Source organism: Urocampus carinirostris, chromosome 18 (assembly GCF_059441175.1).
Source record: "Urocampus carinirostris isolate Australia breed hairy pipefish chromosome 18, RoL_Ucar_1.0, whole genome shotgun sequence".
Classification (NCBI taxonomy): domain Eukaryota; kingdom Metazoa; phylum Chordata; class Actinopteri; order Syngnathiformes; family Syngnathidae; genus Urocampus; species Urocampus carinirostris.
Window position 1 is genome coordinate 26,014,591 of NC_142366.1, and position 22,238 is coordinate 26,036,828.

The window sequence follows — 22,238 nt, forward strand, 5'->3', positions numbered from 1 at the left end:
ATGTGAGACACCATTGTGAAAAGGAACCAAAAATGTCATTTGTGCTAACAAATTTAAAAGTGAAAACAGGGCGTTGCAAAAATAATGGACCCCTTTGAGTTGATACTTTTTACAACCTCCGTTTGCAGAATTTACTACAGAATGGCCCTGTATACGGCACCATCCATCTACGATCTAAGAGCATGATGTTGTCACCACCATGTTTGACAGTGATGGTGTTGCTTTCAGGTTGTTGTCCCATTCAGCCCAAATTTGGTCTCACCTGACCAGATCATTTTGTTCCGCATGTTATTTCAGTCTCCCATAGGGCTTCTTTTTACGTTATTCATTCTTCTTGCCTCATCTTGCCGGGGCAGATTTATGCAGATTACGACAAATAGTTGTCGTATGCACAGACTGTCCCAGTTCAGCTGTATAGGCCTGCAGGTTATCCAATGGGTCTCTTGGTTGCTTCTCTGATTAGTTTTCTCCTTGTTTGGGCCAAAAATTTAGAAGGTCTCTCTAGGTTTGCAGTTTTATGCTCCATCCATTTTAATATTATTACTCGCGTAGTGCCTCAGGAAATTGTCTTGTCTCCCATTCCTGTTTTGAACTTTTCCACAACTTTATCCTTTTTGGTGTGTTCTTTTGTCTTCATGATGATGTCTGTTCTCAGGTGTCTATTTTCACAGCCCTCCGAGCCCATCAAGAAGCAAGAATGTATAATTATTTAAAACATAAAAAGGAGGATGATTAGAATGATAATTTGTATTTGTTAAGAGTGCCCCCAAAAACCTTGTGATAGGCGGTGCAAAATAAAAAAGATGCAGTTTGGGCACAGTTTGTATTTTTCATTGTGCTTTGCAGCACTTGTCTTGGGTTGCACAACACAATGCAGTGACATATAGTGGTCAAATTTTGCATTGTGTTCCTTTAATAAAGCCTACCTTAAATTGTAGCCACTGATGGTTCACTTGCAATAAGTAAATAGTTTCGGGCACTACCTCGTTGAGTAAAAAGTCATTTAGGTCAACATTGGATCGTTCAGAAGTCAACGGGGAACTTCTGGAGTCAGTTGGCTGAGTTGAGAGAACCAAAACATTTTTGCTAAACCTTTTCGTTTTTTTCGTGGTAAATAGAATACAGAATCTTGAATAGACATTGAAACTTAATGAGTAAAAAGTCATTTAGGTCAACATGGGATCATTCAGAAGTCAGCAGGGAACTTCTGGAGTCGGTTGGCCGAGTTAAGAGAACAGGGAGGACATTTTTGCTAAACCTTTTCAGTTTTTTTGTCGTAAATCGAATATAGAATCTTGAATAGACATTGAAACTGAAACTTAATGAGTAAAAAGTCATTTAGGTCAACATGGGATCATTCAGAAGTTAACAGGGAACTTCTGGAGTCGGTTGGCCGAGTTAAGAGAACAGGGGGTGGACATTTTTGCGACACCTTTCCAGTTTTTCCGTTGTAAATAAAATATAGAATCTCGAATGACTTTGGTTGTACTTCACGATTGTGTCTCACGTTGTCGGTTCTCGAAAATATTTTCGTTTTTTGAGCTTGAAGTTCGATACGAAAAACAGTTCGGGAACATAGTTCCTCAAACCAGCTCACGTCTCAAATGTCTTCTTCAGGTGTTCCTCTCGTTTACGAGTCTTTCGACTGGCAACACGGCGTTTTTGTCGGGGCCGCCATGAGGTCCGAGGCCACGGCGGCGGCTGAGCATCAAGGTAAACATACTTCCCATTATCACTCGCAATACTCTCGCTTTTGCGCGCACATCATACTGTTTAGGAACTATCTACGATAAAATATTGAAGGTCAGAATGAGCCTCAATGGTCTTAAGTAACTGCGGGAGAGAGGGGGTCATTGGTTTCGCTAGTCTAAAATTTTTGCTTTAATGGCTTTTCAAAAAGGTCCCCGACCACTTCTCTAAGCTATGTGTTGCGTGAAAGCTAAATGTAAACAAAACACTCAGTGCCACTGCCCCCTTGTGTAGTGGAGGTGCAATTGCACTTTATTCTGGGAAAGTTTCCCCGCAGTCAAACATGCCCTTGACAGGGACCCGTGCCCCACTGTTTGAGAACCACTGCCTCATTTTAAATGATATTGGCCAACGACCACTTTCAACAAGCATTTTAATGGACAGGGTTCGTACGGGTGCTTGAAATCCTTGGAGATGCTTGAATTTTTATGTTTCCAAGGTTAGAAAAAAGCTAGAATTTTGGGTGAAGTGCTTAAAAATGAGTGAAACTGTTGCCATTGACATGTTTCTTGGCAGTCTGACTATAGACCACGCAATAAATGAAGACATTTTATTTTGAAAAGTGCGCAAAAATGACCCCGACATGCCTGCTCTCAGTCATTCGAGCGTAGTCCTGTAAAGCGTCAGCAGCCCCTACTGGTCACACCCAAGAGCACAGCTCTATTTAGAAAACTGTCTGTTTCGCCTCTCAAACCTTCAGTAATAAAACTTAATGCACCAAATTATTGAGTAGTTAATTCTGTATGTTTTGCAGGGGATCCCTGAAATATTTATTAAAATATTCCCCCCAAAAATTGTAAAATGTAAAATTGTCTAGCTTTTTACACATGGAGAGACAATGAACATTAAACAATGAAAATTAAAAATATGGAGTCTTTAGTGCTATAAATAAATGATAAAATGAAAAAAAACAACTATCTACAATTCTATTCCAACCAATTGAAACACAGAACGACTGAAAATCAGGCCAGAAATTTCAAAATAAAATAAAACAAAAAAAAGATCCACAGTCTTCAATATTGCAATTCATCTCATTTTAATGAGTTCAAATGCGGCTCATTATTCTACTTTTTTTCACACAGTACTTCTTTTCTTTTTTTTCCTTTTTTACCAAATTCAATTATTATCCAACACCTATTGAACGTAGCCAAGCTAGGCTTGAAGTGTTGAAGCAAAACGACAGAATTCATGTCAGTTTAAAGCAGCCCATTGACACAAGGAAAACTTAGATCATGATGGGAACAGCTCAAAATTGCACAAAGTATGTCCTAGCAGCAAGATAGGAACTCTATTTTAGTCATCAAAGTCAACCCAAAAAACAAGTGTGAAGTAGCAAATTGTGGAGGCAGAATTCATGTCAGTTTATAGCAGCCCATTGACTCTAAAAGATAGGAACAGCACAAAATAGCGCAAATTATGTATTAGCGGCAAAATAGCAACTTCATTTAAGTCATCAAAGCAAAAAAATATCATTCTTTTAATCGCTCCCTCTGACGGTATTGATTAGTTTGAATATGCCTTTGTACGATTTCATCCTCAAAGTTAAATCCTGGTGCTGTTTGTATTCTTGCAACAATTTAAAAATGGGCCTCAAAAGTGCTTGAATTTGAAAAATGGACTCGAAAGTGCTTGAATTTGAAAAATTGACTTTGAAAGTGCTTGAATTTGAAACATGGACTCAAAAGTGCTTGAATTTGAAAAATGGACTCGAAAGTGCTTGAATTTGAAAAATTAGCCTTGAAAGTGCATGAATTTGACAAAGTGGCCTTGTTAAGTGCTTGAATTTGAAAATTTTGATTTGAAAGTGCTTGAATTTAACAAATTGACCTTGAAAATGCTCAAATTTGAAAAATTGACCTCGAAAGTGCTTGAATTTGAAAAATTTGTCTTGAAAGAGCTTGAATTTGAAAAATTGACCTGGAAAATGCTTGAATTTGAGAAATTGGCCTCTAAAGTGCTTGAATTTTGAAAAATTGGCCCTGAAAGTGCCTGAATTTGAAAACATGGCCCTGATATTGCTTGAATTTGAAAACTTGACCTTGAAATTGCTTGAATTTTTAAAAGTGACCATGAAAATGCTTGACTTTGAAAGATTAGCCTTGAATGTGCACAAATTTGAAAAATTATCCCCGAAAGTGCTTGCATTTGAAAAATTGACCTCGAAAGCGCTCGAACTTGAAAATTGTGCGCTAGCCCTTTTATCCCTTCGCTTTCGGTCGATCGTCTGAAATCGGAATCGTTGAAAAGATTTCTCGGCACTCTGAGGCGGAACCCAAACTCCGTCCCGCGTTTCCCCCCTCCAGGGAAGGTGATCATGCACGACCCCTTCGCCATGCGGCCATTTTTCGGCTACAACTTCGGCGCCTACCTCTCTCACTGGCTGAGCATGGAAGAGCGCCGGGGTCCCACCAGCCTCCCCAAGATCTTCCACGTCAACTGGTTCCGCAAGGACCCCGACACCGGCGCCTTCTTGTGGCCGGGTTTCGGCGAAAACTCCCGCGTCCTGGAGTGGATCTTCCGGCGCTGCGATCGGGAACGGGAAGACCAGGGCGCCAGGAAGAGCGCGGTGGGATGGTTGCCAGCAGAGGGCGCCGTCGACACCCGGGGGCTCCCCGGCCAAGTGGACATGGGGGCCCTGATGGAGGTCCCTGCCCACTTCTGGCGGAAGGAGGCGGAAGAGCTCCGGGTCTACTTCCAGCAGCAGGTGGGGGAGGACCTGCCCGAGAAAATCCAGGCCCAGTTGGGGGCCCTGGAGGAGAGGGTCCGCAACTGACGGCTCCCGGGTAGGACAGGGGGGCTGGGTGCGCGATAAATCGGGTGAGGGGGGGCGTCAAACTCGTGTTAACCGCGTGGTGGGTCCGAGAGATGAAGGAGGGGTAAAATGAGGAAAAGAAAGAAAATTCAAGACAAAGAAAATAAGAGAAAACAAGAGAAAGAACAGAAAAGACTGCAAAAGATGGAAAGAACACACACAGAAAGAGATGTAGAGAGAAAGAGTGAAAGAGAGAAACAAAGAAAGCGAATAGGGGAGACAAAGGTAGATGAAGAAAATTTAAGACAAAGAAAATCAGAAAGAGAGAACAAGAAAAAGTGAGAGCAGAGAAAGAACAGAGAAAGAGTGCAAAAGATGGGCAGAACACACACAGAAAGAGAGAGAGAAAAGGTAAGCTAAGAGGAGAGACAGAACGAAAGAAGAGGGTGAAAAAATGAAAAACACAGAGAGTGATGGGGAAGAAAGGGAGTGAGAGTGAGAAAACAGAAAGATGGTTGATTTTTTTCTTTCTTTCTTGCTCTCTGTCTCTATTTCTTCTCCCGTTCTGTCTTTCTCTCCCTTGCTCTTTCTTTCTCTCCCTCCTCAGGCTCTTTATTTCCTCTTTTCCATCTTTCTCTATTTCGTCACCTTCTCTGTCTTCTCTCCCTTTCAGCCTCTCTATTTCTTCTTTTTTCCTTTTCGGTCCCTTTCTTTTTATCATTCCCAGTCTCTCTATTTCTTTTCTTTTCTCTCCCTCTTCGTCTCTACTTTTTCTCTTTCTCTCTCTCCATCTCCATTTCTTATACTTCTTTCTCACTCTTTTTCTAGTTCTTTTCTCTCTTTTTCTTTTTTTTATCATTGCATCTCTTTTCTTTCCCTCCCAGTCTCTATATTTCCTCTCTTTCCATCTTTTCCTCTCAATTTCTTCACTTTCTCAGTCTTTCTCTCCCTATCAGTCTCTCTATTTATTCTCCTTCTCTTTTCTCTCCTTCTCGGTCTCTACTTTTTCTCTCTCCATCTCAATTTCTTCTACTTCTTTCTCACTCTCTCTCTAGTTCTTTTCTCTCTCTTTTTCTTTTTTTATCATTGCATCTCTTTTCTTTCCCTCTCAGTCTCTTTATTTCCTCTCTTACTATCTTTCTCCCTCTATTTCTTCTCTTTCTCAATCTTTCCTTACCTCTCAATCTCTTATCAATATCTTTTTTCCTATCATTCCTCCATTTCTTCTCTTTTCTCTGACTTTCTCTCTTAGTCTTTCTATTTCCTCATTTTCTGTCCCTTTCTTTTTATCCTTCTCCCTCTTTCTGTTCCTTCTTCCTCTCTTTCTCAATCTTTCTCATTATCTCCATTTTTTCCCTATCTCTGTCTCTTACTTCTTTCTCTCTGTCTCTTTTCTCTTTCTCTCTTTCTCCTCTCTTTATCCTTCTATTATTCACTCTGTTGCTTTCTCCCTCTTTCAACAATCGGCCTGCCCGATAATCAGTCTCCCCGTACAAATACGCTATAAGCTCCTCCTTTTTTTCCAAGCCCCTTCACTCTTAGCATATGTCATCACGGCGCAAGTGTACACAATTGTTAGCCCGATAATGGCTTCTAATCTCGTGGCCTGTTCCAGCCAGCAGGCGGCGCCCAAACCCCCTCCCCGAAGAGTCGCGCTTTCGGGTCGATACCAAAGGAAAAGCTCATAATCAAACCGCGCAAATACCTCCCTTTTTAAACTTGATTTCGATTCTCCGGCGCTCGAACCGCTCGACCGGCATGCCGACGTTTACAGCGTTACTGGGCCGAAGCGGAAGAATGAAGTATTGAAGACGCAGGAAACGCCTCATCTGCCGTCTTTGCTATCTGGTAATCTTTATCCGTTACCTCGTTCTTTCCTCATCATCGCGGATGACTTGAATTGTGAAACGGACCCAAGCGTGTGACTGTAATCCCTTCTATTCCAGGTGTTTTTAAATCATTTTTTATGACCTCTTAACAGTGCAATGGAATCTTGAAGTGCCTCTTTGTTTTAAAACAAATACAATAAAAGGATTTTTAAATGAAGACTTTCTCTCATCGGCATTTGCGCGGTAGCAATCGAGGAGCCCAGACGGGTTTCGGTTCGATGTTTGAATCCTCTCGAAATGGTATTGCTAATCTATATAACAACCGGGAGGCTGCATCGTCCCTATTTACCAATCAAAGAGGAAAAAGTCTTATCTTAGATAGTGCCTAGTCTTAAACTGTCTTGGCCGCCCACCCACGCAGTAGTAGGGGGGGGTTCACAAGACCTTTTCAATGACTACGTGAGACTGGATGGTCTACACGCCCAAAGCAAGGAGGGTCACAGCAACCTAGCAACCCCACGTTGGGCGCCAATTATTCTGGAGAGGACGTCGTTGGGCGTCGCCCCAAATTATATTCAGAGACGAGATATGACAAAAAGGGAACGCCCTTTATTCTATTATTCATCCATCCCATCCACCTACCTACCCATTCATCCATACCATTTTATTTCCTGCTATATTTTGTCGCATAATATTAACATTTTTGGGGGCTTATTGAGTCGGTTGTAAGATACGGAACTGTACTTAATCACATTTTTGAGTGGAAGTACAATGTTGGCAACAAGATTCACTTGATATCATTGGAAATGATTTGAATGCAACACAAACTTTTTCTTCTTTTTCCCCAGTTTTTTTTCTTTTTTTTTTTTAAATTCCTTTAAAAAAAACTCATTGTGTTTATTTTTTCCGAGCTGTTCGTTTTTTCTTTTTGTTCTGTATTTACTTTTTTCCTTTGTTTTTCTTTTCTTCTGAATTTTTCCTTCTTTTTTCTCTTTTGTTTCTTTTTTCTCAGCTTTTCCCTACTTTTTCATTTTGGTATTTTTTTCCTTTTTGTTCTATTCCCCCCTTCCTTTAAGTCATTTTGTGCATCATTTTACATCATATTTAGTCATGTAGGAATGAAAGGAGCAAAAACAACCTTGAAGAGCCGTTTGGGACCCGAAAGAGCCGGTTCTTTTTAGTGAGCCGAGCCGAAGAAGCCGGTTCTCGAAAAACTCTACTGACTTGACTCAACTTCGTTCTACTTCGACCTTGACTTCCAAATACCGCATTTAGAACACGGCGTCAGGGGAACCCGTGTATTTTGACCTCCATGCACTGTAACTTTGACTTGTTAATGAGCAATTTCGAGCCCTGATTTTTGTGAGCCGGCTCGATTTTCTCCGGAAAAGCTCTGGGTAGTGCGCAATTGCGCACACGCGCAGCTTAGAGGGAACATTGCCAGGTACTAACATTGAAGCTGTTTAAAAATGTTCAAGTCTTTAGGGCGAATGGAAACCTCAAAAATCATGGAGGCCTGAAATGAAATCACATGACTCCAAACCCACCAAGTGAAAATGCTCTTTTTATTCTATCCACCCCCCCAACTAAAACCAAAGTACCCACTTCATTTTTGGGTAAACACATTGGCCGTGGCCATGTGCATGTCATATTTCTGGATCATGAAGTGAGAAAGGGAAAAAAAATCCCTCCCTCTCAACGTTTATGTTTTGTTCTTATGCCAAAGTCAAGGTTTGACCAGAATGAAAACAGTCATTACCATTGGCAAGCATCATTTCTCACCCGGGTGTTCCCTGAACGCATCGCCACTATCTCGTTCCCATCCGACCCACCGGTGCACGGACATATACCGTAAACCGCAGGTGTCGAGCGGGCGGCCCGCGGGCCAGATCGGGCCCGCTAAGGGATGGAATCCGGTATCAACAATATTACTACTATTGAACTAGGCGAGAATGGCACACTAAGCAAAAACAGTATGCAAAAGTAGAATAACATATTTACAGTTTAAATCCATCATCCTTACAAAACAATTATAGTTGTTTGAGGTGTGATAGTGTTCGTTTGTACGCAGCATTTTTCAGATCTTTCCACAAATAGTCTGTCTGGCGCGGTTGCCACGGCGCCCAGTTGGCCCCGCCCATGAATACCGGCTGAGACGCATTTGACGGATTGCTTCTTGGAGTACTTAAACGCGTTCTTTGGAACCGTGCTTTGCTGGAGCGTTTGTTCTACTTGTTAAACTTTGATGATACTTCTGTGAGATTCTGAAAGTTCTGTTTCATTCTGAGAAATGCCTAGTTTGTAAATCTGCCTGCGTTGGATTCCGTTTCGTTTTTTGGTCTGATCCGTTTGTTTTTGACAACTTTTGTTTTGTTTGGATTTCTCACCCACACCGCGACCATCGATCCCCGGAACGAGTGTGCGCACCCTCCTCATCCTCCCCCAATTAATGGTGAGTACGTCTACGCAGCTGGCTTTGATCTCTTTGATCTCTACAAGGGGAATTAACACTTTAGCACAACAGAAACAAAACGAAAATCAATCCAAACAGCTTGACAACATCAATCACATTACTGTGCATGTTGAGAGATTTGTCAGCTGTGGTTATAATGTTAAAAATTAACTTTTTTTTTTTTGGTCCTTATTTCCTGTTTCCTGCTCCGCTTCGTGACACTATAGTAGGGGTCAGGAACCTCTGGCCCGCAGGACAGATATTGCTGTTTTCCTGACATAACAGCTCAGACATAGCATTATGGTCATAGATATTTCTTCTATAGCGGTCCAACTCTGATAACACACAGTCCAGTATGGTGTGTGCATAGCCGACTGAGCGCTAAGGTTCGGTCCAGTAGATATAAAGCACAGTGTCCACTACAGTTACTGTCAAGGTGTCACACCAACAGACGCCATTTTGGCTGTACATAGTTATGGAAGCTCTTATATGGAAGCTTATCAAACAATCTATGTTCACTGTAAAGACGCCTTATGAGGAAAACCCACCGAACAAACAGTAAACACCTGCACATGCCAGCACAGCACACAATTTTATCGGTTGAGCGGTAGAAGCGGGCGAAGCTATGCAAACAGCACACTTCACTCTGCCCAGCGCCGTCTGCGTTGAAGGTAAATACGTCAGTATCCTTGTTTGCGGTATTTAGTGACATTTTTAGAAAAGAACTCTGCTTGCACTATGATTTGAAACCATGACTTATGAAAAACAGACAGGCATGAACAGGTTTTCCTCATAGTGAAGCAACGGTCTGGCAATGGGCAGTCCCAAAAGGAGCGCTTGAGTATCCCACACGCAATCAAGTCAATCTGTCTCAGCCGGTGTCAAGGGGCGGGACCAGCTGGGTGCCATGACGACCGTGCAGGACATGACACCGATGTCCCCTTTCAGAGACTTCTAAGCCCATCACAGAGCAGGTGCATTCAAATTGAGACTTAATGCCACACAGGTGCACTCATTGTTAGTCATCTAAGTCGACATTGGATCATTTAGAAGTTGTTGATTCATAAAATTCTTTTTTTTTTCTTTAGCTTTGGGTTTGAAGCCCGATATTTGGCAATTTGACCAAAAGTTCTTGGGGGACCAATCATTTCATATGAGCCCATCACAGAGCATTTGCATTCAAACAGAGACTTGATGCCACACAGGTGCACTCTTGTTTGTCATTGTTAGTCATTTAGGTCGACATTGGATATTTTAGAAGTTGTTGATTCTTAAAATTGTGTTTTTTTGTAGCTTTGGGTTTGAAGCCTGATATTTGGCAATTTGACCAAAAGTTCTTGGGGGGACCAATCATTTCAAAGGAGCCCATCACAGAGCAGGTGCATTCAAACTGAGACTCTGTTATTGTTAGTCATTTAGGTCGACATTGGATCATTTAGATGTTGTTGATTCTTAAAATTGTGTTATTTGTTTGTTTTAGCTTTGGGTTTGAAGCCCGATATTTGGCAATTCGACCAAAAGTTCTTGGGGGACCAATCATTTCATATGAGCTCATCACAGAGCAGGTGCATTCAAACTGAGACTCTGTTATTGTTAGTCATTTAGGTCGACATTGGATCATTTAGATGTTGTTGATTCTTAAAATTGTGTTATTTGTTTGTTTTAGCTTTGGGTTTGAAGCCCGATATTTGGCAATTCGACCAAAAGTTCTTGGGGGACCACTCATTTCACAAGGCACTTGACAGTGACAGTGCACTGTATTAAAGAGAGGATGACTGGGCAAATGTCTTTCATGTCGGGTCTCTTTCACTCAGTTCTGCACAAAGTGCCAGACAGCAGCGCTGAGAAGGTTATTAATGACCTTCTTTATTTCAGGCGACACTCTCAAAACAGTTGTGGCATCCCGCAGAGTCAAGGCTGGCAGCGGGCTTGCTTTTCATGCCATCAGTCTTTCCCAGGTTCTATTTGGCTCCCCGTTCTGTCACTTTTGATCTAATGGCTTACCGTCCTGGCGTGACGGTTCCAGGCTGTGAGTCAGCAATTCTCCGCCTGCATCTTCAGCATGGGGCATGTGTTTTATGGATTCCGTGTGGATAGAAATGAATATGGCATACGTTTGGGATCATATTATTATGCAGGGTTGGGTAGGGTTACTTTCAATTACTATTGGGTTACTCCATTACCAAATATGCTCATAAAAGACAAAAGAAACTAAATATGAATAAAATGACTCAATTTTGTGCAGGCTTGGGGAGTAACGGAACACATGAAACGGCAAAAATGATGTTGGCAAGCTGTTTGGATTTATTTTCATTTTGTTTCTGTTAGTTTTGCCGGAGATCAAAGAGATCAAAGCCAGGAGAGAAAGCTTACCACGTGTTGTGAGTCATCATTCGATTCCTATTGAGTTTCTTTTGTCTTTTATTAGCATATTTGGTATTGGAGTCATCCAAAAGTCATTGAAAGTAATCCAGTTCAAGTAACCCTACCCAACCCTGATTACAATAATACTTAAGAAGTATTACAAAAATACCACTTATTGAAATACCACAAAAATACGACAAAAATATAATTTACATTTTTATTAAAATATTACTACAGTCATACTCTAATACAAAAGTTATACTACTGTCACAAGGTGGGTGAGGGGTGAACAGACCAGAACGGAGGCAGGAAGGGAGAACTCAATTGCGTGACGATCAAAACTTTTATTTACCAAAATAAAAGTTGTCCAAAACTCAGGGACAAGACAGAACAGACAGGCTTTAACAAAAACGTGCAAACACGGGTTTCTTCCAACTCAACTAAACAGGACAAGGCAAAACAGAACAGGAAAGATGTATAATGAGCCAACACCCGCAATACCCAGAATCCAGCCTTAAATAGCAGACAAGCAATTAGCTGATCTGCTTCAGCTGGTGCCCAGGGGGCGGGGCAGACCGGTCGCCAAGGCGACCATGACAACTACATAATATGATACCACTAAAATACAACTACATAATATTACCATCATGGTTGGGTAGGGTTACTTTAACTGGATTACTTTCAATGACTTTTGGATGACTCCAATACCAAATATGCTCATAAAAGACAAAAGAAACTACATTTTTTGCAGGCTTGTGGAGTAACGGAATACATGGAACGGCAAAAATGATGTTTGGATTGATTTTCATTTTGTTTCTGTGGCATTTGATGTTCGTTTTGCCGGAGATCAAAGAGATCAAAGCCAGGAGAGAAAGCTTACCACGTGTTGTGAGTCATCATTTTATTCCTATTGAGTTTCTTTTATCTTTTATGAGCATATTTGGTATTGGAGTCATCCAAAAGTCGTTGAAAGTAATCCAGTTAAAGTAACCCTACCCAACCCTGTAAATAAACATACATCTTATCCATCATTTGATTGGATAAGCTAAATATAAATTGTAGCATCATGATACTAAAGTGCCGATTTATTCTATATCACTATTCTCAATATTTGCCATTCTTCAAGTATTGTGATTCGATATAATTGAGGATTGCGTTTTATTTTTCTAAAAACAGGGACTTAAATCCTACACTTCTGGGACAGTAAATCATGAATGATGTTTAAACAATGTACATGAGTCAAAAAACAATCCCCTAATATCACTTTAAGAATAATGAACACCTACATAAAGAAGAGCAATTTAATGATCGAGAAATTGAGTCAAGAATTAATCAAGAAATCATTAATAACTTCACATTTTTCCTTTTATTAAAATAAATGCCACTCTACATTATTTCAGCCTGTTAGGTTAAAACATTTTGAGGAACAATGCAGTGTCAGGGCCAGAACAGAAACAGGACCCACTCGCGTAACGTTTCTCACAAGTTTTATTAGAAGAAAGGGAGGGAGTTGCACCCACGATCCGGGGATTGCTGGACGCTGGAAGCAGGTCGCTCTGAACGCAGAAGTGGGACTTCTGTGGCGAGCGATGACTGTGTCGGGAACGTAAAAACGGGTCAGTAGCCGGGACAGGAGAGCAAAAACGTGGTCGGGGTTGGAAACGAGTCGAAGGCCAGGAGAGGAGAGTAGACATGGTCAGGATCAAAAACGTCTCAAAGCCAGGGGACAGACTGGAGCAAAAAACAGGTCGGAGTCAGGGTTGAGAAAGGTTTGCCTAGTGTTAACTGAGGTTTGCAGACGGACTGACAACAAGGGACCGATAGGAGTGGGTTTGAATAGGGACAGGGAGCCAATCAGAGTCCGAGGCAGCGGGCATAGGTTATTCACATTGGTAATCATGACATGGTAATAGTGATATTATAGGAAATATGATTTGTAACTGGCATGAGAAATCATTGACATGATCACTGTGTCAGTCATTGCTTATTTTAACCCAATTTCACCACCTAACCTAACCCAATTTCATTGCAACAACATAATAATGACACAAGTTGCTATTTTAGCCGGGATAGAAGAGCAAAAACATGGTCGGAATCGGAAACAAGTCGAAAGCCAGGAGAGGAGAGTAGACATGGTCGAGATCAAAAACGGATCGTTATTTGGGACAGGAGAACAGACGTGGTCGAGATCAAAACGGGTTGTCATTCGGGACGGGAGAGCAGATGTGGTCGGGATCAAAACAGATCGTAGCGGGAGACAAACAGGAGCAAAAAAAACGGGACAGGCGAAAAAAAGGGCTTGCCGTGTAAAAACAGAAATTCGCAGACGGATTGACCAAAGGGGACTGACAGGACAGGCGGGGCCAATTGGGCGCCATGGCAACCGTGACATGCACAGGTGAAGTAACAAGTCGTAAGGTTTTTAAATGAACTTTTCAGTAATGAAATGTAAAAATGAGGTGCAAAGATGAGAAAAAATCATTTTAACCCCCACGTACTCACTCTCTTAAAGCAGCAGATCGGCTTTTTAATCTCATCCCCGTGTTCTGGCTATTCTTCACACGTCGTTGGCTTCATTTTGGGCCGCACTCCCGTGGGAATATTGACACCACCTTGATATTTTGCAAATGTACACACAGGCACCTGATCAATCCACTCCCCATCCTGGATCTAATCCTGTGCCAAGCTCTTGAATATGCATTCAAATCAGACTGGCAGAACATTGTTTATTATAATTATTTTGGTGTGTTCTACATCACCAGGGTTGGGTAGGGTTACTTTAACTGGATTATTTTCAATGACTTTTGGATTACTCCAATACCAAATATGCTCATAAAAGACTAAAGAACTAAATAGGAATAAAATGATGACTCACAACTGATGAAGATAAGACCAATTTGTTGAATCATCTCGTACGTGTTCAAAGAAATGCAGGAATCAAAATGACGTAAGAGGGAGTTCTTTTTATTGATACCCAATTTCAACAAGAGACTCAGCGAATCAAAGATATGCGTGTGTCTTTATAGTTTTCAACATAGCACGTGTATCCGGTTTGGCCCCGTCCCTTTTCACGCCTGAAGGCGTACATGCCCAGGGTTCCGTCCTTATTTGGAAGTGTTTTTAAGTTTATGCCAGTTTATGTCACCTTGCCCTTTGCCGTTATCTCTTGTCCTCCCTTGAGGAGGATTGTTTATACTAATTCGTCCGCAGAGACCTTTGCGAGATGTAAACAACATTTCTTCCAACTGTAAGCAAGTCTTTCTACATTTCTTTCTAAATGTATGCAAATCTATTCTACAAATGCAAGTTTATTTTCTACAACACAACACGTGGTAAGCTTTCTCTCCTGGCTTTGATCTCTTTGATCTCCGGCAAAACGAACATAAAATGCGACAGAAACAAAATGAAAATCAATCCATACAGCTTGCCGACATCCTTTTTGCTGTTCCGTGTATTCTGTTACTCCCCAAGCCGGCACAAAATTGAGTCATTTTATTCATATTTAGTTTCTTTTGTCTTTTATTAGCATATTTGGTGTTGGAGTAATCCAAAAGTAATTGAAAGTAATCCAGTTAAAGTAACCCTACCCAAACCTGTACATCACATGTGCACCAATTCCCATATGCATAGTAAAGGATGTATGATTTCTAAAATAGAATAGAATATACCTTTATTGTCATGGTTACAACATGGGTTGAATATATTGTGACAACGGAATTGGATGTGGCACTCCAGGTCCACGTTTTACAGTGAGGATCAAGAAAACAAAGAGATAAAGGAACAAAGAAGATGTTTGTACTGTCCTTGTTGCATAGGCTTTGTTTTCCTCCGGACGGGGTGAGGGACAGACAGAGATGGCCGGATCCAACTAGATGGTTGATCTTACTGTACACACGGTCCAGTGTTTTTTCCCCTGGTTGCTCAGTCCAAGTACAGTAATCCCTCGGTTATCGCGGTTAATGGGGCCCGAGACCACCCGCGAAAACTGGAAATCCGCGAAGTAGCGGCGCCCCTTCAAAAATGCTTTAAAAAACATATACAAATATACTGTATACCCCCCTGTATACAGTACACCATATAGAATACAGGTAGAGAGAGTAAAATTCATGTTATAACAAAAAAAAAAACCTGTAAAATATGTTGTATGTATACGGAATAGGACTGCGGCGAAACCACTACGAGCCGTTCAGTAGGATTGTATTAACCGCTCTCAAGCACATGCAGCCATCGCAGTTTATTTGTCTTGTTAACACTACCGGTTCCATATTGAAAATAAAAACAGTGAAAATGTGATATTTGATGAGTGTTTGTGAAGCGTTTTGGGAAACAACAGTTCAAAAAATGGTCTGTGTTCATTTTAATGAAAGTGAAAGAGCTACCTTCTGACAATAACATACTTTAGCGAGCGGCATCCAACGGCTTTTACAACAAATACACGAAACCATAATTGCCGTGAAAAATTCAGCGCTAGCAATTTTTACGTTCGTTTTGCCAGAGATCGATGAGATCAAAGCCAGGAGAGAAAGCTTACCACGTGTTGTGAGTCATCCTTTTATTCCTATTGAGTTTCTTTTGTCTTTTATTAGCATATTTGGTATTGGAGTCATCCAAAAGTCATTGAAAGTAATCCAGTTAAAGTAACCCTACCCAACCCTGCAAATCATGCATGGTAATTTCTGGATTTTTCTTTTTAGTTTATCTCCCTCACCGTGGACATGCACCTACGATGAAAATTTCAGACCCCTCCATGATTTCTAAGTGGGAGAAATAGCAAAATAGCAGTATTTTCTTCACTTGTACATATATAGTTCCCAAAACCAAAACATGAACTCCACCATCGATAAACCAGACACATAACCAACACCAAATATTTGTAATATTTTATTATTAAAAAAAAATGTTTCTCAAATACTTGAGGTAGGAAATACATCACATATAGAAAAAAGCAAGTCAAATATAACCCTAGTAAGAGAAAATCAGTGTTACAAAAATGAGAGATGAGCTGAAAACAAAAAAAAACAAAAATAATGTCATATATGAATAAAAAACTCTGACTGAATATTTCCTGCCAGCAGGAAAAGCGCCGGAAACCTTCACACATACAAAAACATAAAGCAGCATTCTTTATACAGGTTGATGGTGCAATTGCCAAATCATTAAAAAAATAGATTAAAAAAAATTAAAATACTGATAAAGATGTGCCAAATGATATGTGCCCTATTAATGATATATCATTTTTCCATGTATTTTGGTGAAGTCAACATTTGATATGTATGTTTTAAGAAATAAAATCCTCTAGAGCACAGGTGTCAAGCAGGCGGCCCGCGGGCCAGATCAGGCCCGCTAAGGGATTGAATCCGGCCCGCGAGACAAGACTCGGAGAAGCGCAAGAGAAAAACGAGCTGCAGGTTGAAGTAGGTCAGCCTGATGTTGCCAAAGAAAGGTGCCTCGAACAAAGACACTGTACTTGTATTTCTTTCTCTCTCTCTTTCTCTTTTCCACCCCTTTTCTCCCACTCTCTCTTTCACTCTCTGTCTTTTTCTCTTCCTTTGTTGCTCTTTGTCTCTCTCTCTCTCTCTCTCTCTCTTCCACCCCTTTTCTCCCATTCTCTCTTTCACTCTCTCTGTCTCTCTTTTTCTCTTCCTTTGTTGCTCTTTGTCTCTCTCTCCCTCTCTCTTTCCACCCCTTTTCTCCCACTCTCTCTTTCACTCTCTGTCTTTATTTTTCTCTTCCTTTGTTGCTCTTTCTCTCTGTGTCTTTTAACCTCTTTTGCTCTAACTTTTTTCCTTTTCTCTCTTTTCTCTTTCTCTCTTCCGACCCTTTGCGCTTTCTTTTCTCTTTTCTCTCCTTCTGTCTTTCTATTTCTCTTTGGATTTATTTCTTCCTCTCCTTTTCTTTTCCCCCCTCTCTCACGACTTTTTATCTTTTGTTTCTCCCTCTCTCTCCTTTTCTTTCTTTGTACTGCCCTCTCTCCTTTTCCCTCCCTCTTTTTCTTATTTCTTGATCCCTCTTTTTCTTTCTCTTTAATCTTCTAGTCCGGCCCCCGACAAAATGTTTGTTCTATCGTGTGGCCCCCGAGTTAAAAGGAGTTTGACACCCCTGGTTTACAACATGGGTCTCAAATTTGGCTGAATCCATCGCCTTAATATGAAAGTTAAAAGCACAATATGTATTATTTTAGGGCTGCAACAACAAATCGGTAAAGTCAATCATTAACTGTTGGCAACTAGAATCACCTGTTTTTTGTTTATTTCTTCTTAAAAGCTCTGGTGTATATTTGACCACTAGATGGCACTGTATCGTCTAATGCACAGGTGTCAAGCAGGCGGCCCGCGGACCAGATCAGGCCCGCCAATGGTTTAAATCCGGCCCGCAAGACAACAATGAGAGAAGCGCACGAGGAAAATGAGCTGTAGTTTATAATCTTTCCACCAGATGTCACCAAAGCCAGTTAACACTTGCTTAACAATTGTGGTCGTATTTCTCCATTTATCTCTTACTCACTTCATTTTTATTTATTTCTCCCTCTTTTTGTTTCTCCTGTTCACTCTCTCTCTCTCTTTTTCTTTTTTTCTCTCTAACTCTTTTTTTCCTGTCTTGTTCTCTTTCTATTTTCTCTCTCTAATTTACACTTTAATTCTCTTTCTTTCTATTTTTCTCTTTCTTTCTCACCCTCTTTCTTTCCCTATCTGTTTATCACTCTCTTTCCCTCTCTCTTTCTCTTAAATTTACTAGTCCGGCCCCCATGAGATTTTTTTATAACATTTGTGGCCCCCAGCTAAAATGAGTTGGACACCCATGCTCTAGAGATTGCTATTATAAAGCTCCAGAACTAACAATAAACGGAGCAAACCATTCGTTTACAGCACATGATATATTCCGACAAAAAGCGAACAAAATTATTTGGTGGATCTACACTGTTCACGTGCTTTCTCCTCATCTAAGTGTCAAATGTTTATTTTCGTATCCATGGCAACAAGCTCTCACCCTTGCCGGTGTATGAAAGCAGGAAAAAAATTTCAGTCGTTGATTGACAGCAGGCACGTCGGCCATTTTGGTGTGCCGAGAGGGGAATCGGGTCGCTCAGATCACAGCGAAGACCCTAAACGCCATCCCACCAGGAGGATTCTGAAGACTGGATGAGAATTGGAAAAAAAAAAGAGATGAGATTCAGATTTATAACGTGGTGAGTTGGTTCAGGTGTAAAACTAGATTCACTCAACTAAAATGAACGAGAAGAAGTGGGTTCTTATGAAAATAGTTGAGAATTGAAAAGAATTATTTATTTATGAGTATGTCAAGAAAGGATTGCGTTTATATCAAAAGTTATGATTTTTTTTTTTTTAAATTCAAACCAAATGCTCTCTCTGGTTGCTAGAGAGCAATATTGAGTTTGTGTAGCGTGGTGAGTTGGTTCTGTCACGGTTGCCATGGCGCCCAATCGGCCCCACCCGTGTGGCGGCAGCTGCAGCTTGACAGATCCCTGTCAGTGTTTAAACTGTCCTGTCAGTCCCCTTTTGTCGGTCTGTCTGCGAATCTCTGTTTTTACACGGCAAGCCCTTTTTCGCCTGTCCCGGTTTTTTTGTTCCTGTTTGTCTCCCGCTACAATCTGTTTTGATCCCGACCACATCTGCTCTCCCGTCCCGAATGACGACCTGTTTTGATCTCGACCACGTCGACTCTCCTCTCCAGGCTTTCGACTCGTTTCCGATCCAGAGCACGTTTTTACTCTTCTATCCCGGCTACTGACCCGTTTTTCTGTTCCCGACACTGCCATCGCTCGCCACAGAAGTCCCACTTCCGCGTTCAGAGCAACCTGCTTCCTGCGTCCAGGATCATGGGCGCAACCCCCTCCCTTTCTTCTAGTAAAACTTGTGAGAAACGTTACGCGAGAGGGTTCTGTTTCTGTTCTGGTCCTGACAGGTTCAGGTATATAACTCTATTTTCCTTAATAAAGGACTGTCACGGTTGCCATGGCGCCCAATTGGCCCCGCCCGTGTGGCGCCAGCTGCGGCTCATTGACAGATTGGCTTTTCGTCTTTTTAAGCTCAGTGCTCTCATTTTTCTGTTGTCAGTCCGTCAACGAACCACTGCCCCGCAATTTGTGGGTTCTGACTTCGACCATGACTTCAAAATACCACATTTAGGACACAACGTCAGGGGAACCCGTGTATTTTTACCTTCATGCACTGTAACTTTGACTCAATTGGCTTCTTAATTAGCAATTTCGAGCCCTGATTTTTGTGAGCCAGCTCGATTTTCTTGTGCGCGAAAAAGCTCTGGGTAGGGCACAATTGCGCACACACGCAGCTTAGAGGGAACATTGCCGGGGAGGGGCTTTAGATGGCGTTTAAATACCTCTCGGAGACAATCCCATTTTGACTTGAAGCGAAGTAAAATCTCCGCTTGTCGGCCGGCATGACGTCGATGTAACCGCCCGCCTCGTTCTTAATGACCCCAACATGAAGCGCTGCCAGGCAAATGCTGGATTTCTGCAGGAAGGACCCAAACGCGTGATTCAGTCATGTTACCGTAGCGATTCGGTGAGATGAATACTCACGTCTGAGTATATCCTGGTGCCGATGACTCTCGATAGGTGTGAGTTTTCTTCGACGCAGTTCTTTGGGCAGTACAACCTAAGTGTGACATTGTGAATTGTTTACCATAAATTCATTCATTCATTCATGCATTCCATTGATTAGATGACTAGACATACGGCCACTGAAGGGAGTCCTAGTTACTTTTGATGTTTATCCACACTTCATTGAATTTCTCCACTTTGACATTCAGAGCACTTGGCAGAAATCACAATCAGACAGTTGGATTCCCACCGATGGATTAAATCTGGCCCCCAAGATAACAGTGAGAGGAGTGGAGGAAAATGAGCTGTAGTTTTAAATATTTCCACCGGATGTCACCCAAGCCGGTCAACCATTGCAAAACAATTGTGTTAGTACATCTCTATTTCTCTCACTTTCTTTTTTTGGTTTTTTTTCTCCCTCTCTTTCTTTCTCTTTCCCCATTTCACTCTCTCTTTTTCTCTTTCTCTCTCACGCTCCAATTCTTTCTCTTTTCTCTTTCTATTTCCTCTCTCTAATTTACACTTTAATTTTTTTTCTTTCTGTTTTTCTCTTTCCTTCTCACCCTCTTTCCCTCCCCTTTTTTGATCTCTCGATCACCTCTCTTTGTCTCTCTTTTTCCCCTGCTCACTCTTTTACTCTCTTTCTTTCTCTGTCGTTTTACTTCTCTCATTCTTTTTATCTTTCTTTTTTTCTTTCTCTCTTCATTTCTTTCTTTTTTCTTTATTCCTCCATCCATATCTTAATTCTGCTCTCTTTTTCTCTCAGTGTTACTCTGTCTTGTTCTCCCTATCTGTTTATCTCTCTCTCTTTCCTTCCCCCTCTTTCTCTCTCTTTCTCTTAAACTTACTAGTCCGGCCCCCATGATATATTTTTTTTTAAAGCATTTGTGGCCCCCAGCTAAAACGAGTTTGACACCCCTGCTTTGAAACACTGCGGCTTACAATATGATGGAGCTTATTATTATTATTATTATTTTATTTTTTTCGCGAGTTGCAAGAGTGTCGGCGGCGACTTCGGATTCGTGCCTGGTGGATCACCTTTGCTGTCACTGAGCAGCTGGCTAAGAACTGGTGGAGACCAGGGGAATCCAACTGTCTGATTGTGATTTCTGCCAAGTGCTCTGAATGTTAAAGTGGAGAAATTCAATGAAGCGTGGATAAACGGCGAAAGTAACTAGGACTCCCTTCAGAGGCCGTATGTCTCCTCATCTAATCAATGACATGCATGATGAAATGAGATTAGCACTGTCCCTATGGTGTAAAATTGTGATCTTGGCAGAATCGTGGGGAAATGTCCAGTACAGAAAAGTAACACATCGTGCCACAATTAATGGAATTGAGTTTAACCTAAAAATAGACACTCCATTCCATCCATGATCTGCACCGCTTATCACAGAAACATCGAGTTCAGTCTGAAACAAGATACAGGGAAAATATATAGCTGGAGTAGCTCACCGAAGTCGTTGTGTTCAATAATAATGTGCAACCATGGTCCTCTTATATTCGTGAGTTTAGTAAATCCAGGAGAATAAAATATTTACAAATACAAAATAGTAAAAAAATGCTTCATGTATGCTGTCAGCCACGTGCTATACGCATTCATCTTTTTCGGCCAATTGCAGGCTTTGTTTCGCCGCTTCAGCCAATGCCAGCCTGTAAATGATAAAAAGGATCCGCCCCTTGACCTCCGAATAACTTTAGCCAATGGTGATCGATTCAACTGATGATTGACACGTCTTTTTGGGCCAATTGCAGCCTTTGTTTTGCCGTTCAAGCCAATGGCAGCCTGTAAATGATAAAAAGGATCCGCCCCTTGACCTCCGGATAACTTTAGCCAATAGTGATCCATTCAAATGATGATTGACACATTGGTTAGCCAATGAAACGCCGGTAAATAAATCCCAGCATACACCCTGCGGACTACTTGGCGTTCGGGGGAAAATCTAGTCGGCGGCTGCAAGTTAGTTGGAAAACTTAATGTTGATCCATAAATAAGGCGCACTGTATTATAAGGCGCATGGTCAGCTTTTGAAAAAAATAAAGGCTTTTGGGTGCGCCTTATAGTGCGGAAAATATGGTAATTACTTACTAAAGGTGGGTACATAATAATTATTGGGCTGACAGTTATCGTATTGATCACAGCTTAATATAATGTTACAGTTTTTACCCAATAGTAACAATATACCCGGTTAGTCACCTGAGGTCACACTAATAATAATGATTTTTGTAGCTTCCCTGCATATATGTTTATGCCAATTGAATTAATTTTGTCTTAATCACATCACAATGTGTTACTTTTCTGTACTAGACATTTCCCCGCTTTTTTTTCTCTATAATGTAAGAAATGGACGTGAATGAGATCATTTTTATGGCTGTTTAAGTCTGCAGCCTAAAATCCAGTGCTGCTTGTACAGGAACTAAATTTGCGCATGCTGTTTTTAATCAAAAAGCACGGCGGAGTTTGCATGTTCTCCCTGTGCTTTCCCGACACATCCAAAAACATGTATGTCA

At 41.2% G+C, this 22,238-nt stretch overlaps 2 protein-coding genes across 2 annotated transcripts in view; one reads left to right on the forward strand and one right to left on the reverse strand.

The window, feature by feature from the left end:
* The window catches only part of pck2 (phosphoenolpyruvate carboxykinase 2 (mitochondrial)), a 30,958-nt gene extending 24,411 nt beyond the window's left edge, over nt 1–6,547 (forward strand). Inside the window, exons 10-11 of the mRNA XM_088321907.1 lie at nt 1,618–1,713; nt 4,053–6,547. Coding sequence (XP_088178033.1) covers nt 1,618–1,713; nt 4,053–4,522 — 566 coding nt within the window. The 3' untranslated portion in view covers nt 4,523–6,547. The remainder of the gene's footprint in view (nt 1–1,617; nt 1,714–4,052) is intronic.
* Nucleotides 6,548–17,748: 11,201 nt separating this feature from the next.
* crispld1a (cysteine-rich secretory protein LCCL domain containing 1a) overlaps nt 17,749–22,238 on the reverse strand; it is a 35,297-nt gene continuing 30,807 nt past the window's right edge. The window contains exons 13-15 of the mRNA XM_088322217.1: nt 19,707–19,782; nt 19,505–19,638; nt 17,749–18,281 (exon numbers count right to left, since the gene is read on the reverse strand). Of these exons, the coding sequence (XP_088178343.1) occupies nt 18,230–18,281; nt 19,505–19,638; nt 19,707–19,782 (262 nt within the window). The 3' untranslated portion in view covers nt 17,749–18,229. The remainder of the gene's footprint in view (nt 18,282–19,504; nt 19,639–19,706; nt 19,783–22,238) is intronic.